This window comes from Heterodontus francisci, chromosome 6 (genome assembly GCF_036365525.1).
Source record: "Heterodontus francisci isolate sHetFra1 chromosome 6, sHetFra1.hap1, whole genome shotgun sequence".
NCBI lineage: Eukaryota > Metazoa > Chordata > Chondrichthyes > Heterodontiformes > Heterodontidae > Heterodontus > Heterodontus francisci.
Window position 1 is genome coordinate 56,507,713 of NC_090376.1, and position 21,355 is coordinate 56,529,067.

At 43.6% G+C, this 21,355-nt stretch overlaps 1 protein-coding gene across 2 annotated transcripts in view; it reads left to right on the forward strand.

Moving 5' to 3' along the window:
- Positions 1–21,355, forward strand: part of npat (nuclear protein, ataxia-telangiectasia locus) — a 62,599-nt gene that overhangs the window by 20,394 nt on the left and 20,850 nt on the right. For both annotated transcript variants that reach the window (XM_068033725.1, XM_068033726.1), the window contains exons 4-9: positions 318–390; positions 1,161–1,204; positions 1,537–1,791; positions 2,905–2,986; positions 19,201–19,312; positions 20,406–20,497. In XM_068033725.1, the coding sequence (XP_067889826.1) occupies positions 318–390; positions 1,161–1,204; positions 1,537–1,791; positions 2,905–2,986; positions 19,201–19,312; positions 20,406–20,497 (658 nt within the window). The remainder of the gene's footprint in view (positions 1–317; positions 391–1,160; positions 1,205–1,536; positions 1,792–2,904; positions 2,987–19,200; positions 19,313–20,405; positions 20,498–21,355) is intronic.

A 21,355-nucleotide genomic window follows, 5' to 3' on the forward strand; every position in this document is an offset into this window, starting at 1 on the left:
GATTAAAAGGACCCACCACAGCCCAAAGTGGAATGTATTGTACCAAAAGCATAGCAGATTGCATGAAGAATTAGGGCAGGTAAAGACGTAACTTGTACCTTAACATGAGGCAAGAATGCAGAATTTCTTGCTGCAGCACCCTCATTATGGAGCTTTGATTTCTTTGTTTAGTAAGTGGGCCTTGCCCTGAATTCAACATTCAGTAGTAGTTTCTTGGGTCCAATAATCTTAGCGGAAGTGACCTGGATTCTTAAGGCAAAACTGAATTTTACCATTCAGTGTTAGTAAAATAATGTTACTCATTTCACTTTTTCTAGATTCAATGCCAGAAGCACCTGCAGTGTTGCCATCCTTGTGGAGGAAATTGGAGTACACTCTTTCTCAAATTAGGTAATGAAGTTAACCCCTAGACTGGGATGAACACTGGTCATTATTTTTGCAAATGGAATAATGGCATTTAAAAGGCTCTACTGCTTAGGGTTTTTAAAGATAGCTATTTTATATTCTTAACACAGAGATGGGATACTTCCCCATTTCATGCATACAGTGTTGGCATCAAGCATTCTCCTGTCAGTTGTGGAATGGTTAGATGCAAAGTAAAGCTCCCTTCGCTGTACCCCAATCTCATGAACGTACTTTCATCACCAGTGCAATAATTTCCATGTCCCATAACCAGGCACCCTCTGTCCTTTCTGTATGGGATTGCCAATTTTGTGTCAAATTCTGGGGCGATTCGCACCCACCTGGAGCTGTGTTGAGACCAGTCAAACTGATATCACAGGGCAAAATTAGAGGAAACCTCGATTCCATCAGCAGAAGTTGGCTTTGAACCCAGGTTTTTGAGCTGAAAGGCATCTGGATAATCCACTCTTCCAGGAGGGTATTCTGAATGTAAAGGTGTTCTTTCCTGCTGACCCTTCCTCCCAAATATTCTTGTATTTTATTTGTGAAGTTTTTATTGTGTCAGATCTTGCAGCCAGAAGAGAGCCTCTCCCTTGACAGATGCAACAGCCCTTCAGTGAGTGGGTTAATACCCTTCCAAGTGCAGACCTCCTCAGCAGTTTCAAAATGCTGTACTGAATTGACAAAAATGTAATTATGATCTTTCTATGCTGTTTCTTGACTACTGTATCTAACTAGTGTATTTCTTTTATTTATAGGAGTTTGCAACAGAGCTCTGTAGCACTTGCTACAAACCAGAGAGGTATTTTTTATAAAAAGTATTTTGTATGAAATAATATGTCTGTGATTAGTCAAATCTTTTTAACTTCCCTTGCTCTCATTTCTCTGCCCATCCTTCACTCGTAAATCAGTTCCAGAATGAATCTTTTTGCTGCAAAATACTAGAAGTGATAGTTACCAGTAAAGGACTTAGACTTTTATATTAACTACCTTTCTGTGCAGGTGAATGCTGAAATATTAAAAATTTCAAATGTTAGTAAAATTTTCAGCATTGATTTCACAGCAATTACACATTCTGTTTGTCAAAGGGATATTGAATCCCCTCTTTAAAAAAAAATCTTGTTTTTTTTATAGCTCGCACAAAAAATGCTTTAAGTGAATTAAGACGCCGAGGGAATTGTTCTTCAAGGCAGGTGGCCAGGGCCAGCTCCAGCCTCTTGTTGATTTCGCCACAAACTGAGGAGAGAATTATTACACCTCTGTCAGCAAACCCAGTTGTAATAGCACACGGCGCTGGAACCAGTCCAGTCGTTCCACAGCCTCGACCTGATGTTTGTGCAAGCCAGATCCGTTCACAAGATGCTAGTCGGCCTGCTGCTAACGCAAGTGGTAAGTGGGTTCATTGGGATTAGAAATTTTAGCTCAGTGGATGGAGCAAGTTAGATTGGTAGTCTAACTATCTAATGGAACAGTCATTAGTTTGATTCCTGATCTATGCTAAGTTGCTGATCTTGAGTGGAGTGGTGCAAGGGGCTTCAGGTGGTCTTAGTTCTCATGAACTAGGCAGAGGAAAGTCAGGTAGGGTTCCCACTTCTGATGCCTATCCAGTGATCCCTGCTGGAATTAGCTGGGTGTGGTTATTTGATGAGAATGATTTTGAACTTCGTTGTGATAACGTGGGGAGACGGTGGTGTAGTGGCAGTGTCACTGGACTAGTAATCCAGAGGCCCATGCTAATGCTTTGGGGCCACGGGTTCAAGTTCCACCATGGCAGCTGGTGGAAATTAAATTAATTTTAAAAAATTTGAAATTGAAAACTAGTCTCAGTAATGGTGCCATGAAATTGTCATCGATCATCATAAAAACCCATCTGGTTCAGTAATGACCTTTAGGGAAGGAATCTGCTGTCCTTACCTGGTCTGGCCTACGTGTGACTCCAACCCACAACAATGTGGTTAACTCTTAACTGCCCTCTGAAATGGCTTAGCAAGCCACTCCGTTGTCAAGGTCAGTTAGGGTTGGTCTGGCCAGCGATGCCCACATCCCATGAAAGAATAAAAAAATTTTAGTTGAATACATCCATGCTAGCCATCTTTTTGCAGTCTCAATGCCTGCTTGTCACTTACTGCCATTGATGAAGGCACGCATCAGTTATATAAGATGGATACAATTTTAAATTTAGGACATCTGTATTGAATTTTTTAAGATTTTATTCCTATAATGCTGGAATTGCCATGAAAGAGTTTTAACTCCCAAAGCTGCACACAACATTCTTTTCAACAAAGCATTTCTCTTCAATTATTCTGAGGTATTAATCATCCTGGGGACTTTAATTACAATCTCAACCATCTTGTACTATTGTTGGAGATGTTGCCTGTGTTATACAAATTAGGTGCTCTCCTGTGTGGTACAAGAAGGCAAACCAGAGACGAGCAATTTGCAGTATGGATGTGGGGGATGCAAATTTGTATTGATGAAAAGAGACATTTTCTTTTTCTTTAGGTGATGCTCTTCACATTGTTGTTCCTGGACCTTATGACCGAAAATTACAATCCGAACATGTTTCTCCAGGGAAACGAAAATGGTAAATGAGTAGTGAGCTGGAAAATCTTAAATTGTCTCAGATCATGTTAGTTATAGTGAAATGTCACTTAGCAGATTCCATATTTCAAATATAATTGTTCATACAAGTAGTTTTATATTTTCACCTTTGTGATCGAGTTAAATTTCTTGGCAGTGTTCTTTCTGTGCTGATGAATCCTGATGACTGCAGAGGTCAATATACTTTGTATAACAGAGGATCAGACAAGATCTGAACCTCATTTTCTTAAATGTAGTGAACTCATGCAGTTGGATAGGCTGAAGCAAATGAGTTTTAACAGCTGAAGACCTAATTTGGCCACTGGATTGTGGTGACTGGATATGTGAAATACCATTTTTTTTTTTGGTCACAATGAACTCCAGGGATTGTATTCTGTGATTTCATCTGTTTATAATTAGGATCATTGTTTTACTGTGGATAAGTCAAATTCTATTTTTGTTACATGATTACAGGACCTTTCTGCATTGTACCATTGTTTTAGGGTTGCATTCTCTCCTTTCATAAATGCTTTCTGTTTCTCAGCACGCTCTGTCTTTATATCTCAGTTTTTTTTCTCTTTACCTCTTTTCTACTTCTGTCCGTTTCACTCTCTGCTGCACACTTTCCCTTTGCTACCCTCCTGCTCTCTATCTGTCTGCTTTATTACTCTCTTCCTGGGACCACGTCTGCTGTGCCCTTGGGGTGCAATCCGAGAGGAGTTAAAGCTAGCACCAAGTGGAGAGCCATGAGAGGGAGTGAGCAAGAAAGCAAGAGCTATTAGAAGTGTTAAGACTGACCGCTCCAGTCAAAGCCCCCAATCAAAATATACGATTCTGATGGTGGTGGAAGAAACAAACTGATAATTCAATCCCGTCGCTCCACAGATTGCCTAACATATCATTTAAAACTTTCCAAATTAAAGAAAGACCCAGCCAAATTGTACCATGGTGGCTGTATCTATGATAACAAGAGTGCACCCTTTGAATCACAGTCTCCAAATGGGTGTTTCTAAAGCAACGAAAATGCACCTTCCTATAACTCCTGAGGCTTGCTGGTTCTTAAAGCACTACTGATCCCTTGCAAGCCTTAAAGGTAAACTGCATAATCACGAGAAAAAAACCTACAGGACCATGATAGCTGTACCCCTAGTGGAATGAAACGCCATTCCTGAAATTGCACTGGGTAAAAAAAAATGCAAATAGAAAAAATGCTAACTTTTTTTTCCCCGTGCATTTACAGATATACAAAAATGTTTAGACTATAGCAACAAGTTCCACCAGAACATTTCAGCTTTAAATTTTCAAAAGGTTGTTCCAGTTAACTCATTTTAAATTTCCAAGCATAGTCTTCCAACTGTTTTGTGTTTTCCTTCCAAGCATCCCTATTGTCCATCACCTCAGCCAGATGAGCTGCACAGCTGGGAGCACTGACCACTACTGGGTTCACTATTCTCCGAGAAGTTTCTCGAGTACTCCTTAACCTATGTGGCATCACTTGACACTGGAAAACCCTGTCTGGTGTAACAGAAGCTGATTTTTTTCTTACTCTGGAGTGTCAAAGGAATTTGACAGTATCCTTCCAACACATCTATCTCTTTAAGTCACATGGTGTTGCCCACTCTGGGAAGTAGGGAGGGCTTTAAACTAAATAAGGTGGATGCGGGATCAAGCCTGGGTAAACGTAGAAAACCAAGGAGTAGAGTCAAGGCAGGACAGCAGAATAGTAATATGGGAATTGAAGGTCAGAGAATGGCAGGAAGAGACAGAGAAAAAAACCTAATAACACACCAACAGTCAAGACTAGATGTTACAAAGATAACAAAAAAACAAAAGTAAAGGTTCTGTACCTGAATGCATGTAGCATTCATAAAGTAGATGAACTAATAGTGCACATTGAAGTAAATAAATATGATCTGATAGCCATTATGGAAATGTGGCTGCAGGATGACCAGGATTGGGTTCTGAATATTGAGGGGTATTTGACGTTCAAGAAGAATAGGAAGCTAGCTGAAGGGCAGCACTCTTAATCAAGGATGGCATTGGTGCAATAGTTAGAGATGACCTTGGTTCGGGAGATCAGGATGTAGAATCTGTTTGGGTGGAAATGAGGAATAGGAGGGGAAAGAAGTCACTAGTGGGAGTGGTCTACAGGCCCCCTAACAGTAACCATAATGTAGGATGAAGTATACAAGAAGAAATATTGGGTGCTTGTGATAAAGGGAGGGCAGTAATCATGGGTGATTTTAATCTACATATAAACTGGAAATATCAGATTGGCAATAGTAGCCTGGATGAGGAGTTCATAGAATGTTTTCAAGATAGTTTCTTAGAGCAGCACGTTCTGGAACCAACCAGAGAGCAGGTTATATTAGACTTGGTATTGTGTAATGTGACAGGATTAATTAATGACCTCAGAGTAAAGGCATCTCTAGATAGCAGCGACCACAGTGGTTGAATTTTACATCCAGTTTGAAAGAGAGGAAGAAGAGTGGGCAAAGTCAGCATGGGTTTACGAAAGGGAAATCATGCTTAACAAATCTACTGGAGTTTTTTGAGGATGTAACTAGTAGAATAGATATGGGAGAACCAGTGGATGTGGTGTATTTGGATTTTCAGAAAGATTTTGATAAGGTCCCACATAAGAGGTTAGTGAGCAAAATTAAAGCACATGGGGTTGGGGGTAAGTTACTGGCATGGATTGAGAATTGGTTGACAGACAGGAAACAGAGAGTAGGAATAAATGGGTCTTTTTCCGGGTGGCAGGCAGTGTCTAGTGGGGTACCGCAGGGATCAGTGCTTGGGCCCCAGCTATTCACAATATATATTAATTCCTTGGGCGAGGGAACTAAATGTAACACTTCCAAGTTTGCAGATGACACAAAGCTGGGGGGGTGGGTGGTGAGTGATCTGTGAGGAGAATGCAAAAAGGCTCCAATGTGATTTGGACAAGTTGGGTGAATGGGCAAATGCATGGCAGATGCAGTATAGTGTCGATAAATGTGTGGTTATCCACTTTGGTTGTAAAAACAGAAAGGCAGATTATTATCTGAATGGTGATAGATTGGAAAAGGGGGAGGTGCAACAAGACCTGGGTGTCTTTGTAGACCAGTTGCTGAAGGCAAGCATTCAGGTGCAGCAAGCAATTCGGAAGGCAGATGTTGTGTTGGCCTTCATTGCAAGAGGGATTCGAGTACAGGATCAAGGATGTCTTACTGCAGTTATACAGGGTCTTAGTGAGATCGCATCTGGAGTATTGTGTGCAGTTTTGGTCTCCTTATCTGAGGAAGGATGTTCTTGCCATGGAGGGAGTGCAAAGAAGATTCACTACGCTGATTGCTGGGATGGCAGGATTGATGTATGAGGAGAGATTGGGTCGACAAGGCCTATATTCATTAGAGTTTAGAAGAATGAGAGGGGATCTCATAGAAACCTATCAAATTCTAACAGGACTAAACTAGATGCAAGGAGGATATTCCCGATGGCTGGGGAGTCCAGAACCAGGGGTCACAGTCTCAGGATACGGGGTGTGCCATTTAGAACCGAGATGAGAAATTTCTTCATTCAGAGGGTGGTGAACCTGTGGAATTCTGTACCCCAGAAGGCAGTGGAGGCCAAATCATTAAATATATTCAAGAAGGAGATAGATATATTAATGCCAAAGGGATCAAGGGATATGGGGAAAAAGCGGGAACAGGGTACTGAATTAGACGATCAGCCATGATCTTTTTTAAATGGCGGAGCAGGGTCGAAGGGCCTACTCCTCCTATTTTCTATGTTTCTATGAGTGTAAGACTAGTATTTTAAACTTAAATAAGGGCAATGATGTGGGAATGAAAGCTGAGCTAGCTGAAGTGAACTGGGTTACTAGGCTAGGAGATAGATCAATAGAGAAGGAGTGGCAGACATTCAAGGGGATATTTCAGAATAAGTATATTCCTACTAACAAGAAAAATTCTAAGGAGAGGACCCTCCCCCCCCCCCCCCCCCCCCCCCACCCTCCCGTGGTTAACTAAAGAAGTTAAAGCATCAATCTTAAGGAAAAGGCATATAATTGTGCAAAGATGAGTGGCAGGTCAGATGATTGGTCAGAATATGAAGAACAGTAGAGAATGACTAAAAGGTTTATCAGGAGAAAGAAATTAGAGGATGAGAGGAAGCTAACTAGAAATGTAAAAACATAGCAAGAGTTTCTACAGGCATTTAAAAAGGAAAGTGAGTGTTGGTCCTCTAGAGAGTGAATGGTGAGTTAATAGTAGATAATAAGGAAATGGCAGATGAAATGAACAAATATTTTGCTTCTGTCTTCACTATAGAGGATACAAAATATATTCCAGTAATAGCTGTAAATCAGGAGGTGGAAGGAAGAGAGGAACTTGGTGAAATTACAATCATCAGGGAAGTCTTCTTCTTTGGCCTCCTTATCTCGAGATACAATGGGTAAGCGCCTGGAGGTGGTCACTGGTTTGTGGAGCAGCGCCTGGAGTGGCTATAAAGGCCAATTCTAGAATGACAGGCTCTTCCACAGGTGCTGCAGAAAAATTTGTTTGTCGGGGCTGTTACACAGTTGACTCTCCCCTTGCGCCTCTCTTTTTTTCCTGCCAACTGCTAAGTCTCTTCGACTCGCCACACTTTAGCCCCGCCTTTATGGCTGCCCGCCAGCTCTGGCGAACGCTGGCAACTGACTCCCACGACTTGTGATCAATGTCACAGGACTTCATGTCGCGTTTGCAGACGTCTTTAAAGCGGAGACATGGACGGCCGGTGGGTCTGATACCAGTGGCGAGCTCGCTGTACAATGTGTCTTTGGAGATCCTGCCATCTTCCATGCGGCTCACATGGCCAAGCCATCTCAAGCGCCGCTGACTCAGTAGTGTGTATAAGCTGGGGATGTTGGCCGCCTCGAGGACTTCTGTGTTGGAGATACAGTCCTGCCGCCTGATGCCAAGTATTCTCCGGAGGCAGCAAAGATGGAATGAATTGAGACGTCGCTCTTGGCTGACATACGTTGTCCAGGCCTCGCTGCCATAGAGCAAGGTACTGAGGACACAGGCTTGATACACTCGGACTTTTGTGTTCCGTGTCAGTGCGCCATTTTCCCACACTGTCTTGGCCAGTCTGGACATAGCAGTGGAAGCCTTTCCCATGCACTTGTTGATCAGGGAAGTGTTACTGACCAAACTGATGGAGTTATGGGCTGACAAGTCCCCGGGTCATAGAGTCATAGTTTTACAGCACAGAAACAGGCCCTTCGGCCCAACGCACCTGCGCCAACCCTCAAGCACCCGCCCTAACTATTCCCATTTCCCCGTACTTGGCCCGTAGCCTTGTAGGTTATGGCGTTTCAGGTGCTCATCTAAATACTTCTTGAATGTCGTGAGTGTTCCTGCCTCTGCCACCTCTTCAGGCAGTGTGTTCCAGATTCCAACCACCCTCTGGGTGAAAAAAGCTTCTCCTCTAAACCTTCTGCCCCTTACCTTAAATCTATGCCTCCTAGTTATTGACCTCTTTGCAAAGGGAAAAAGTTTCTTCCTATCTAACTTATCAGTGCCCCTCATAATTTTGTATACCTCAATCAGGTCCCCCCTCGGCCTTCTCCGCTCCACGGAAAACAACCCCAGCCTATCCAGTCTGTCTTCATAACTGAAATGCTTCAGCTGAGGCAACATCCTGGTTAATCTCCTCTGCACCTTATCCATTGCAGTCACATCCTTCATATAGTGTGGTGACCAGAACTGTACACAGTACCCCAGCTGTGGCCTAACCAGCGTTTCATATAGCTCCATCATAACCTTCCTGCTCTTATAGTCTATGCCTCGGCTAATAAAGGCAAGTATCCCGTATGCCTTCCTAATCACCTTATCTACCTGTGCTGCTGCCTCCAGTGATCTATGGACAAGCACCCCAAGGTCCCTCTGTGCTCCCTAGGGTCCTACCATCCATTGTATATTTCATTGCTTTGTTAGATCTCCCAAAGTGCATCACCTCACATTGTCAGGATTAAACTCCATTTGCCAATGCTCCACCCATCTTACCAGCCTATCTATATCGTCCTGTAGTCTAAGGCTGTCCTCCTCACTATTTACGACACCACCAATTTTCGTGTCGTATGCGAACTTACTGATCATACCTCCTATATTCACGTCTAAATCATTAATGTGCACTACAAACAGTAAGGGTCCCAGTGTTGTGAAATAATCAGACTTGGCATGGTGAGTACTCGCAACCTAGTTTTATTTACTTGTGCACAAGAAGAACGACCACAGTAGAGCTCACTGCAATGTTCTAAAGAGTTTCCGCAAAATAGTGGCACTTATAGTATTCTGTAACCAATAGTCTTACAATAATAATTTCTATCCTTAATTTGCATTTAAAGATACCAATGGTATTTCAGTTGAGCGTTTGCTCTACACCAGTGGGATACAGCATTATTTCGATCCTTTGTTTACATATCTATCTCACCATCGGCCTTGCAGCGGATACTGCAGGCCACAGCGCGTGACAGAAAAGTACATTCTGTTTCGGCAACACTCTTCTTATCTCAACACCCATGCCTAGTACATCCCTAAGGAACAGTTAATGTATAAACATGATGACTAGGCAAACCCACACCCCTTGTCCAAGGATGGCTCAGCCTAGATTCCACACCAGCACCGATCCCTGCAGTACCCCACTGATCACAGGCCTCCATTCACAAAAATAACCCTCTACCATCACCCTCTGCCTCCTTTCACTAAGCCAATTTTGAATCCAATTTGCCAAATTACCCTGGATCCCATGGTCCTGATGGGCTTCATCCTGGGGTCTTAAAAGAGGTAGCTAATGAGGTAGTAGATGCGTTGGTGTTAATTTTTCAAAACTCGCTAGATGCTGGAAAGCAACAAATAAAACCCCTCTATCCAAGGGATGGGGGGAGGCAGAAAACAGGTAACTATAGGCCAGTTAGCTTGAAATCTGTCGCGAGGAAGGTGTTAGAATCGATCATTAACGAGGCTATAGCTGGGCACTTAAAAAAAAAAACTCGAGGTAATCGGGAATAGTCAGCATGGTTTTTTGAAAGGGAGATCATGTTTAACCAATTTATAGGAGTTCTTTGAAGTAGTAACGTGTCGTGGATAAACGGGAGCCAGTTGACGTACTGTACTTGGATTTCCAGAGGGCATTTGACAAGGTGCCATATAAAAGGTTATTGCGCAAAGTAGGAGCTCTTGGTGTAGTGGGTAACATATTAGCATGGATAGAAGATTGGCTGGCTGGCAGAAAACAGAAAATATGCATAAATGGGTCCTTTTCTGATTGGCAGGAAGTGACGAGTGGAGTCCCGCAGGGGTCTGTGCTGGGCCTTTAACCTTTTACAATTTATATCAATGACTTAGATGAGAGGAGTGCGTGCATGGTAGTTAAATTTGCAGATGACACAAAGATAGGTAGGAAAGTATGTTGTGCAGGTGACGTAAGGAGGTTGCAGACCAATATAGATAGGTTGAGTGAGTGGGCAAAAATCTGGCAGATGGAGTATAATGTGGGAAAATGTGAAGTTGCTCACTTTGGCAGGAAGAATAAAAAAGCAGAGTATTACTTAAACGGAGCATGACTGCAAAATTCTGAGGTGCAGAGGGATCTAGGTGTTCTGGTGCATGAGTCACAAAAAGTTAGTATGCAGGTACAGCAAGTAATAAAGAGGGCTAATGGAATGCTGTCCTTCATTACAAGAGGAATTGAAAATAAAAGTAAGGATGTGATGCTTCAGTTATACAGGGCATTTGTGAGACCACATCTTAAATAGTTTATGCAGTTTTGCTCTCCTTATTTAAGGAAGGATACAAAGAAGAAAATTATAGCACAGGAACAGGCCCTTCGGCCCTCCAAGCCTGCGCCGATCCAGTTCCTCAGGATGTAAATGCATTGGAGGCGGTTCAGAGAAGGTTTACCAGATTGATGCCTGGAATGAGCGGGTTGTCTTATGACCAAAGGTTGAACAGACTGGGGTTGATTTCCCTGGAGTTTAGAAGACTGGGTGAGACTTGATTGAAGTATATAAGATCCTGAACGGTCCTGACAAGGTGGATGTGGAAAGGATGTTTCCTCTTGCATCGAAACATAGAAAGTAGGAGTAAGCCATTCATTATGATCATCCAACTCCGTAACCTGTTCCCGCTTTCTCCCCATACCCTTTGATCCCTTTAGACCCAAGAGCTATATCTAACTCCTTCTTGAAAACATACAATGTTTTGCCTCAACTGTTTTCTGTGGTAGCGAATTCCACAGGCTCACCACTCTCTGGGTGAAGAAATTTCTCCTTATCTTAGTCCTGAGAGATTTACCCCTTATCCTTAGACTATGACCCCTGGTTCTGGACTCCCCCACCATCGGGAACATCCTTCCTGCATCTACCCTGTCAAGTCCTGTTAGAATTTTATAGGTTTCTATGAGATCCCCCCTCACTCTTCTGAACTCCAGCGAATATAATCCTAACCAACTTAATCTCTCCTCATATGTCAGTCCCACCATCCCAGGAATCAGTCTGGTAAACCTTCGCTGCATTCCCTCTATAACAAGAACATCCTTCTTCAAATAAGGAGACCAAAACTGCACACAATATTCCAGGTGTGGCCTCACCAAGGCCCTGTATAATTGCAGCCAGACATCCCTGCTCCTATATGCAAATCCTTTCGCTATAAAGGCCAACATACCATTTGCCTTTTTTACTGCCTGTTGGACCTGCATGCTTACTTTCAGCGACTGGTATACGAGAACACCCAGGTCTTGCTGCGTATTCCCCTCTCAGTTTATAGCCGTTCAGATAATAATCTGCCATCCTGTTTTTGCTACCAAAGTGGATAACCTCACATCTATCCACATTATACTGCATCTGCCATGCATTTGCCCACTCACTCAACTTGTCCAAATCACCCTGAAACCTCTCTGCATCCTCCTCACAACTCGCCCTCCCACCCAGTTTTGTGTCATCTGCAAATTTTGAGATATTACATTTAGTTCCCTCATCTAAATCATTAATATATATTGTGAATGGCTGGGGTCCTAGCACCGATGTCTGCGGTACCCGACTAGTCACTGCCTGCCATTCGGAAAAAGACCCATTTATCCCTACTCTGTTTCCTGTCTGCCAACCAATTTTCTATCCTTCGCAATACACTACCCCCAATCCCATGCGCTTTAATTTTACATGCTAATCTCTTATGTGGGACTTTGTCGAAAGCCTTCTGAAAGTCCAAATAAACCACATCCACTGGCTCCTCCTCATCAACTCTACTAGTTACATCCTCGAAGAATTCTAGTAGATTTGTCCAGCATGATTTCCCTTTCATAAATCCATGCTGACTCTGCCCGATTCTACCACTGTTCTCCAAGTGCTCTGCTATAAAATCTTTGAAAATGGACTCGAGGTTTTTCCCCACTACCGACGTCAGGCTGACTGGTCTATAGTTCCCTGCTTTCTCTCTACCTCCCTTTTTAAATAGTGGGGTTACATTAGCTACCCTCCAATGAGTAGGAACTGTTCCAGAGTCTATAGAATCTTGGAAGATGACCACAAATGCATCCATTATTTCTAGGGCCACTTCCTTAAGTACTCTGGGATGCATACCATCAGACCCTGGGGATTTATCTGTCTTCAATCCCATCAATTTCCCCAACGCCATTTCTCTACTAATACTGATTTCCTTCAGTTCCTCTCTCTCACTAAGCCCTGTGTTCCTCAACATTTCTGTTATGATATTTGTGTCCTCCTTTGTGAAGACAAAACCAAAGTATGCTTGTGGATGAGTCCAGAATTGGGGGCACTGTTCTAAAATTAGGGGTTGACTTTAAGGACAAAGATGAGGAGACATTTTTTCTCTGAGGGTTGTGCGACTTTAGAACTTTCTGCCTCAGAAGATGGTGGAGGCGGGGTTATTGAATAATTTTAAGGCAGAGTAGATAGATTCTTGTTAGGCAAGGGAATCAAAGGTTATCAGGGTAGATGGGAGTGTGAAATTTGAGACAAAAACAGATTAGCCATGATCTTATTGAATGGTGGAGCAGGCTAGAGGGGCCGAATGGCCTACTTCTGCTCCTAATTCGTATGTTTGTATCTAGGTTCGGGAGGTGCATGGGCCGTCCAGTGAGAGGACAGAAGAGGCCATGGAAGCTCCAGGCGTCATATTTAAAGGGCTGAAAGCCCTGCAATCAGTACTGCCTGGTGTAACACAGCCCCTGCATTCAGGAGTGTCAAGGATGTGATCAGAAGCCTGCAGGCCAAATGGCAGAAGGAAGACCCTGGTGGCTCTGCGGTTCAGCGATGCCTTCCTCCAGACTCTGCTGCAGGCTGCAAGGGAAAGGTGGTCGGTCCTCTTTCCCCAGGGATCGGAGGAGACCAGCCAGCCTGACCAAGCATGCCTGGATGGAGATAGCGGTGCAGGTCAGCAGCCGTGGGGCCATCTATAGGACCTGGATCCAATGCCAGAAAAGGGTCAATGACCTGATCTGGTCTGCCAAGGTGAGCATTCCATAAACTTCCGACCCTTTGGGCCAAGCTTGTGTCAGAGTGAGAGACAGCATTTGTTGGAGAGGGAGTGACCACCCAGCCATGGCAATGGGGTTATGGAATCTGAAATGGGGCCTGGGGCATGGCAGCATCTCTGAGAGGTGCCTGTCTGTCGATGCATTCCCCTGCATAGACCCCAGAAAGTGACTGCGTGCAGGAAGCATATGTGTGCTCCCATCACTTCCCGCTGGACTATCATCATCAGAGGTCTGAGGCTTTAACCCGCCGGGAGACTAATTTTGTTCATCGTTGTGTCTGCGGGACATTGAGGGCCATGATAGGAAGGAGCATGCCAAAAGCGGCGGTGGAGTGCCTTATCTCCATGTCCACACCTCGATGGAGGAGGCGACCATGGAACTGGCAGGTCAACAAAGCTGCTGGTGATGCAGGCGCACCCACCCAAGAGAGTGAGTGAGCATCTACTGGGGCACAAGGGTGTATCTTGTACCAAAGAGCCATGCTGTGCATGTAATTCCCGCTGCATCAATAGAGAAACACATTTGGGGTGGTAGGAATGTGATGATGGGCACACCCTTATCCTTCAATGTCCATGTTTTCTCATGCAGGTCAAGATGAATGACAGGAGAGAGGAGCTGAAGAGGCTAGGGGCAGTCGGCCACCTCTGAGCCTCAGAGGGCCCACAGTTACATCATTCCACCGCACCTTCCACCGGTGCAGATTCTCTCTCATCAGTGGGTAGTTACACGTGTTTAGATTCAGCCACGCAACCTCGTGAGGACAGCACAAATGTGCCAGGGCAGCTGACAGAAGCTATGACAGCCCAGGCCACTGTGGGAGGTCAAGCCCATGCTGAGCCCCAGCTTGATTACGTGCTTCTGTGTCGGTGGCAACAGGAAATGCTGCAGCGAGAGGCCAGGCAAGATCTGGTAGAGATGCCAGAGGCTATGTATGCACAAGTGTGGACGATTGAGGAGTTCATCCAGGCCTTGATGCTGCACTGTGTCTGCCAATTGCGCGACGGACTCCTCCATTGAAAACTTGGCGACTCTCTGGAGCGTCACATCCAGCAGACCAATCAGTGGCTGCCGGAGATGTGTGCAGACCTGCACGCCATTGCATTGTCCATGAACTCCATGCTGCGGAGGCAAGGCGAGAGGGGGATGAGGCACCTGAAGTCTCCACCAGGTCCACGTCCCTCTGAGGTCAGCACGGAAGTACGTGTGCCCTATAAGGGGGGAGGAGTGGCTGTCATCTGTACCTGGAGGTTCCTCTCAGGGTGCTCCTGGTGTGGACAGTAGCTCCAAAGCCCCTCTGCCAGTGATGTCAGCGCCTCCATCATTCCTGCCGACAGAGAGGACCCTCCACCTTTGTAGGAGGTCCTCAGTGTGCTGGAGCCCTGCAGTTCTCAGGCAGCCAGAGGACTGCCACCAAGGTCATCCCAAGCAAGGGTACCAAGGTCAGCAGCCTGCCTCCATCTCAGCTGACAGCGCAGCGGGAGCACCACATAGGAGCAAAGATATTAAAAGAGCACCTAGATGCACTTAGAGGATCATGGGTGAAGGTGCAGTAGAAATGGGTATTTGTGCGTTGGTTTGACATGGAATAAAATTATGTTCACTCACCACGTCTCCTTTCTGTTGTTGATGCCTTTTGGAAAATTATTTGAACCCTTCCTCCCAAGTGACTGGAAGTGAGGGACCAAGTCCGTAGCACTCAATGCTTCAGCCTTGCCACTGTGTGAGGTGCACCTGGGTGCTGTAGTACAGAAGGAAGGATGCAACAACAGGGCTGCTTAAAAGTAAGGCTTTACTGTTGCGGTTCCACAAGCTGGTAAGAGTCAAAGGAAACGTGTATGTATAAAGGTGTCTTGTACCTCCCTTGCACGTAAATCATGGCACCTTTCTGCTGTGCCTGGAGCACTTATCTGGCGCTGCCTGGACAGCATCCTCCTCCACTTCCTCATCGGAGGAGGCATCTCGCACCACAACATCCTCACTGGTCAAAGCTTCGCCCTTCTGTAGTGCCAGGTTGTGCAGTGCACAGCAGACCACCACGATACGCGAGACCCTCGCTGGGGCAAACTGAAGGGCTCCACTGGATCGATTTAAGCACCTAAATCTCATCTTCAGGAGACCAATGGCCTGCTTGATGGTCACTCAGGTTGACTGTGGCAAGTGTTGTACCTCTCCTCTGCATCCTTACATGGGTTCCTCCCAGGGGTCAGTAGCCATGTTCTCAGTGGGTAGTCCATGAGAGGTTGCCCCTCCCTGAGTGCACAGCCTTCAGGCCAAACAGACCTTCCCACCCAGCCCCTTTGTGACCTTCAGTGAAGTAGCACTGTCCCAATGCCATCCTGGTATGACTCTCCCACAGTGCTGGCACATTAGCCCCCACTGCTTACAGTGCTTCCCCATGCACCCCCCACCTTTCCTCCAAGCAACACTGCCCCACCTGATGGCTTCCTAGCAAAGCCAACACTGAGCTCCTGCCTCCTTGTCACCTCCTTTCACCAGGCGAGGCCCTGAATCCCTGTGGTTCCCAAAGCGCATCAGGAGTATTTAAAACTGAATAAAATTGCAGTGTATTGGGTTAAGTACCTTAATTGGCTTCCTGCTTTGTGAATATGCGAAATCCACCCTCCATGTCAGCTGTCGGCAGTAAAATCCAGAAGGGACGTCATGACATCGGAATTCCTGTCCAACATCTTCTGTCCCTATTTTATATCGTGTGCCCCCACCCCCACTCCGTTCCTGTCTCAAACGACCTCTTAAAACCCCTTAAAATTCTTCCCTATGTCTTTGGTCCACACTATATGTGTTCTTCTTTATAGGCCATCCTTGGATTGAATCCTAGGTTACAGATGCAGTGCTACCTGTCTGTCATGATTGTACCTAAGGTCTTCGGGGCTGAATTCATGGGATGGGTACATTTGATTCTTTTACTTTTGCGAATTATTGAATTTATTTTTAGATGTAAATATTGGCACCTGTGATGAGCTGTTCTATGCCACAGAATTATTTTTGGTAGGATGTGATTGCTTGTTGTTGCTGCAGAGATTAGTTTCAGGTTATAAGATGTGATTTAGTCAAAAAGACTACACACTTATGTAAATTCATGTAGGCACAATATTTTTTTATTTATTTAGAGATACAGCACTGAAACAGGCCCTTCGGCCCACTGAGTCTGTGCCGACCAACAGCCACCCATTTATACTAATCCTACAACACCTTACACAAATCACATCTTATAACCTGAAATTAATCTCTAGCAATACTTTTAATAACATCTAGCCTTGATTATTGCTATTGTGATGCACCAAAGGGCCCATGTGAGGCAAAATATGTAACCTGCAGAAAGCCTCACAACTGTTAGCAGTGTACTGCAAATTGAAATGTAGCCTGCTAGAAATACGGTATTGAGTACTGGGAGAAAGGTTCTGATAGTAGTGTCAAAAAGTATAGACCCATTTCAATTGCACTTGTTTATTTCTACCAGATTTTTTAGGGTGAAATGCACTATTTTTACAACTATTATGAACTTGCATAAAAATAAAAGCGGGCTAAAATTAGAAAACGTAAAGCTATCCTTGTAAAAGTATTATAAACAATGTGGTTTGTATTTTATACAATATCTCCTTTTGTATTTCCATTAATTTTCAGATTCACTTAAATCCATTCTGACAATGTAATGTTGGTCTTATATGTAGTATAATGCTTCCTTTAACATTTTCTTTGTCACACTGGTCATGTTTCTCTTTTTCTGTAATTTGTTTGTGCTTTTCTATTAATTTTATTTGCTCCTGATTTGATCCTTTTCATGTGTTTTCCACTTCGCCAGAATTCCACTGCAGCTTCACTGGTCCCAATTTTCTGGGATTCAAACAATTTAAGCATTGTCAGAGGATTTCCAATAGGATTTCCATCTCTAACGGCAGTTCACCAGGGATGGGGGTGTATTAATTGGAAATTACTGCAAAGGCCACAATGTAGCTAAGCCTGTGGCATTTTTGGGGCTGACCACAAAGGTGTGATGCTTTGTTGAAATTTTGTCTTCAATTTGCTTTAGCTTATGCAATCAATTATTTTGTACTCAACGCAGGCTAAAGTGATCCTGCAGATTTTAAAAGGGCCCATATTCTAATGGCACAACAAGTGTTGTCAAGCTGTAATATGCTTGTGTTCCTTGTACACAGTGTCACTGTCTGCTCTCAGCCCTGCCAATTGGTCCTCAGCTACGGCTCCTTGCCCCAACCTAGTTCCCAGCCAGGCATCTCCTAACCTACATAGGATGGCTGCTGCTAGCACCCCTTCCAAATCTGCCAGTTGGGCTGTTTTGGGGAATAGACTTTGAGTTGAGGTTGCTGATGGGAAGTGTAAATAGGTCCTAGCTTTTGCTACTTCCAGACTCAGCTATTCCAATGCACCCTCCAAAAATTTAAAGTCCTTCAAAACTCCCACTCTAACCTACATCAGCCCCGGTCTTCCAACATATTGATTTAAAAATTCTCATCCTTATGTTCCAATCCCTCCATGACCTTGTCCCTGCTTATTTCTGTAACCTCCTCCAGCCATGAACTCTACATTCCTCCAACTCTGGCTTGTTGTCTACCTTCCACTTCCTTCATCCCACTATTGGTGGCTGTGTCTTCAGTCATCAAGGCCCTAAATGCTGGAATTCCCTCTTTAAACCTCTCCACCAATTTCTCCTCCTTTAAGACACTTCTTAAAGCCTACATCTTTAATCAAGTTTTTGGTTACCTGTGTTCATATCTCCCTCTTCATTCAATTCTATATCACCAGATTGTTTTTGGTAGAATGTGATTGCTTGTTGTTGCTACAAATTAGTGTCAATTTTTGCCTGATAAAGGCAATATATAAATGTAAGTTGTTGAGGGGGTAGAGAAGGGAGCGAAGTATATGGGAGGTTAGGGACGAGGAGATGAGAGATAAAATGCAGAATGAAAAGAGTGTATACAATAAAAGGGAGACTTTGGGAAGGGGGAAACGAGGTATGACAGAGTGCATAGGAATAGATGAGGATGGGGAATGATAGGAAGAGGAGGAGATAAATAGGAGCAGTGGACAAGGTGACTGAGTAAGTAATAAGTGAGGTGAAAGGATACAGGGAACAAGAAGACAAAGGGACATAATGAGGGATGTGGAACAAGTGGAAATGGGAGTGGAGGGCAAGAGAAAGGATGATTGGGGTTGATAATATTCAAGAGACAGAACAAGGGATGTGAGATGCAAACAAAAAGGCAGCAGATGGCTTCCAATGTCCTCCAAAATGTAGCCAGAACTACAGTCTCATCTACTTGGCCATCCCAGCTCTTTCACCTGCACCAGACATCGTGTTCTCCTCTTTCAAAACCGTCACAAAGCAGACGTTGGGGCAATAGATGTCACAACATATGTCTGGCTTAAAGTGGCAACCACCAGACTAGTGCAAGATTCATGTTTGTCACAGATCACTTCCTAAAGGCTGTACCTAAACATTACACTTCAAGGAACAGGCCAGGTTAGCATCAGAAATCGCTACTATGCTCCAGACCCTAGAGTGCTGGGGAGCAACAGCTGGAATCACTAATTTTGACATGTCAATTAATGCCATTCTATCCCTCATTGAAGAAACCATTTCTTGCCCATTTTGATATGCTGTACATTTGAGCTGTATTAATGACTTTGTAAAAGATTTTATTCCTTTTTGATTTTTAGTGATTCTCCTCGCAAAAGAGGTAGCTTTGTGTCGGGACAGAATTCAACTTCTAGAAGTGTAGAGAATGAGGTGGAAGAAGGCCAAGTAGAAATTGCTGTTGAAAGTTTTCCAGTAAGTACCAGACTAGCCATGTGTCCAAAATTCACTCAAAAGGCTGCTTTGCTTACTATAATTCTGCTTATCCAAAAGTTGGAGGTGATGCATCCATATACATACAACAAAGCTGGCAAGCCAGAGCAAGAATCGTAGTCACTCAGACTATCAGAAGAGGATAAAGAACTGCAGAGAAGGAAATTCCATCCAGTGCCATCTTCCATAGAATGACATTGATAAGTCCTGAGGATGTGTTTGTGTGCTAGGCTGTCCTATTCTCCCAAGTGAAGATTGGAAGAGTTAATAACTGGTAGAAGAGTCTCAACTTTAGTCCTTTTGCTGGGTTGGAGTTGAGTTGCTTAATTTTACAGAAGTTAAATGCTGCCTATCCCCTTTTACTGCATGCTAAACTCCTCAAGACATTCGGTAGCACTTTTTAGCTGAAAGTTAATGTTACTGAAATGGTTAACCTTATATTATTGGCTTCTCTTAGTAGTTTGTGGATAAATGCACTGAATAATATGGTACTGAACTATATGAATCAGTAGTCTATTGTTCAGACCCTGACGCGTGCTGTTAGTTGGTTTCAGTCAGTTCAGCTTTCAACTGGACTGGTGGCTTCGATTGTCCCAACTAGGAAAGGGTGGGGCAGGGGAGGAATTGGCCTAGGTTCTTCCATCTAAGCGAAACTGGAAATAAAAAGTTAGCCACACTAAAAGTCACATATGAAGCTGTCTCTAATGTTTTTAAATTGGGAAGGAACCCTGCTGTCCTTACTCGGTCTGGCCTATATATTATCACATGGTTGACTCTTAGCTGCCTCTGACGTGACCAAGCAAGCCACTGAGTTGTAGAAGAAGGCTCACCACCATTATTCAGGACAACTAGGGATGGACAGTAAATACTGATCTTTTAGGTGACACCCGCATCGCAAGAATGGAAATAAAAATGATGATCCTGACTACATGTTCATGTGGGCACCAGATAAGAACAGGATTGAGCTCAACTGTAATTACTCCCTCCTCCATAATAAGATGACAACTTGTTCTTTTAAATAGGACTTTATAGATTGCTAATTAAGAATGGGTTTTTCATGTGTCTTTTTTTCCAGCAAAGAGTAATTGAAAATGCCAGAGAGAAAATTTTGAAAGACCGATCTCTACTGGAAAAACTTGCAGAAAACATTAATAAAGTTATGTTCAGGTAATGTATATCTTTATGTTGCAACAAACTAGATTCATCATATTCTTTTTAAATCATGACTAGAGTTTTGCTAGTGTGCCATTTCTAACTTCCATACTACCCATACTTTTGTCTTTTTGCCTAATCAGTGTTGAATTATGAACAACTTTAAGCTGTAGATTTTCTGTCACTGGCAACTGAAATAAAGCTGCCTGAACTTTATAACATCCTGAAACCTTGATTAAAAGAGCACATTAAATTTGCTTAGAATCAATCTGGAAAGGATGCATTGTTGGATGTTAAAACTTTTTTTTTAAAGTAGTGAATTTTGTATTGGATTACTGAATTTTAATGCATTTCGGGCTATTCAATTCGTCTGTCTATGCCAGGTTTCTGAAAGAGCCTTTCCCAATATACTTTAAAAATATATTATTTTCAAATAGTTATCTCCTTTCAAAAGCTATTGTGGAATCTGCATCCAGCAGTTTTTCTGGTATGGCATTAAATGTGCCTAACAACCCTCTGTTAAAATAATTAAATTCTTCTGGCCTTTTTCTTTTGTCCTTTTGGTACAAATCTTCACTTTATTCTCTCTAAATGTTGATTTCACTGATGAATTGAAATAGTGCCCCTTGATTTACCTCATCAGAACACCTCATAATTTTGTAAACCTCTATCTGATCTACTCTTAACCTTCTTTGTTCTAATGAGAAAAATCCTACTTTCTCTAGTCTAGGCTTCCAATTGCAAAACCAACCCTTGACTACCACCCTCTGTCTCCTGCCACTAAGACAATTTTGGATCCAATTTGCCAAATTGCCCTAGATCCCATGGGCTCTTACCTACTTGACCAATCTCACATGCGGGACCTTATCAAAA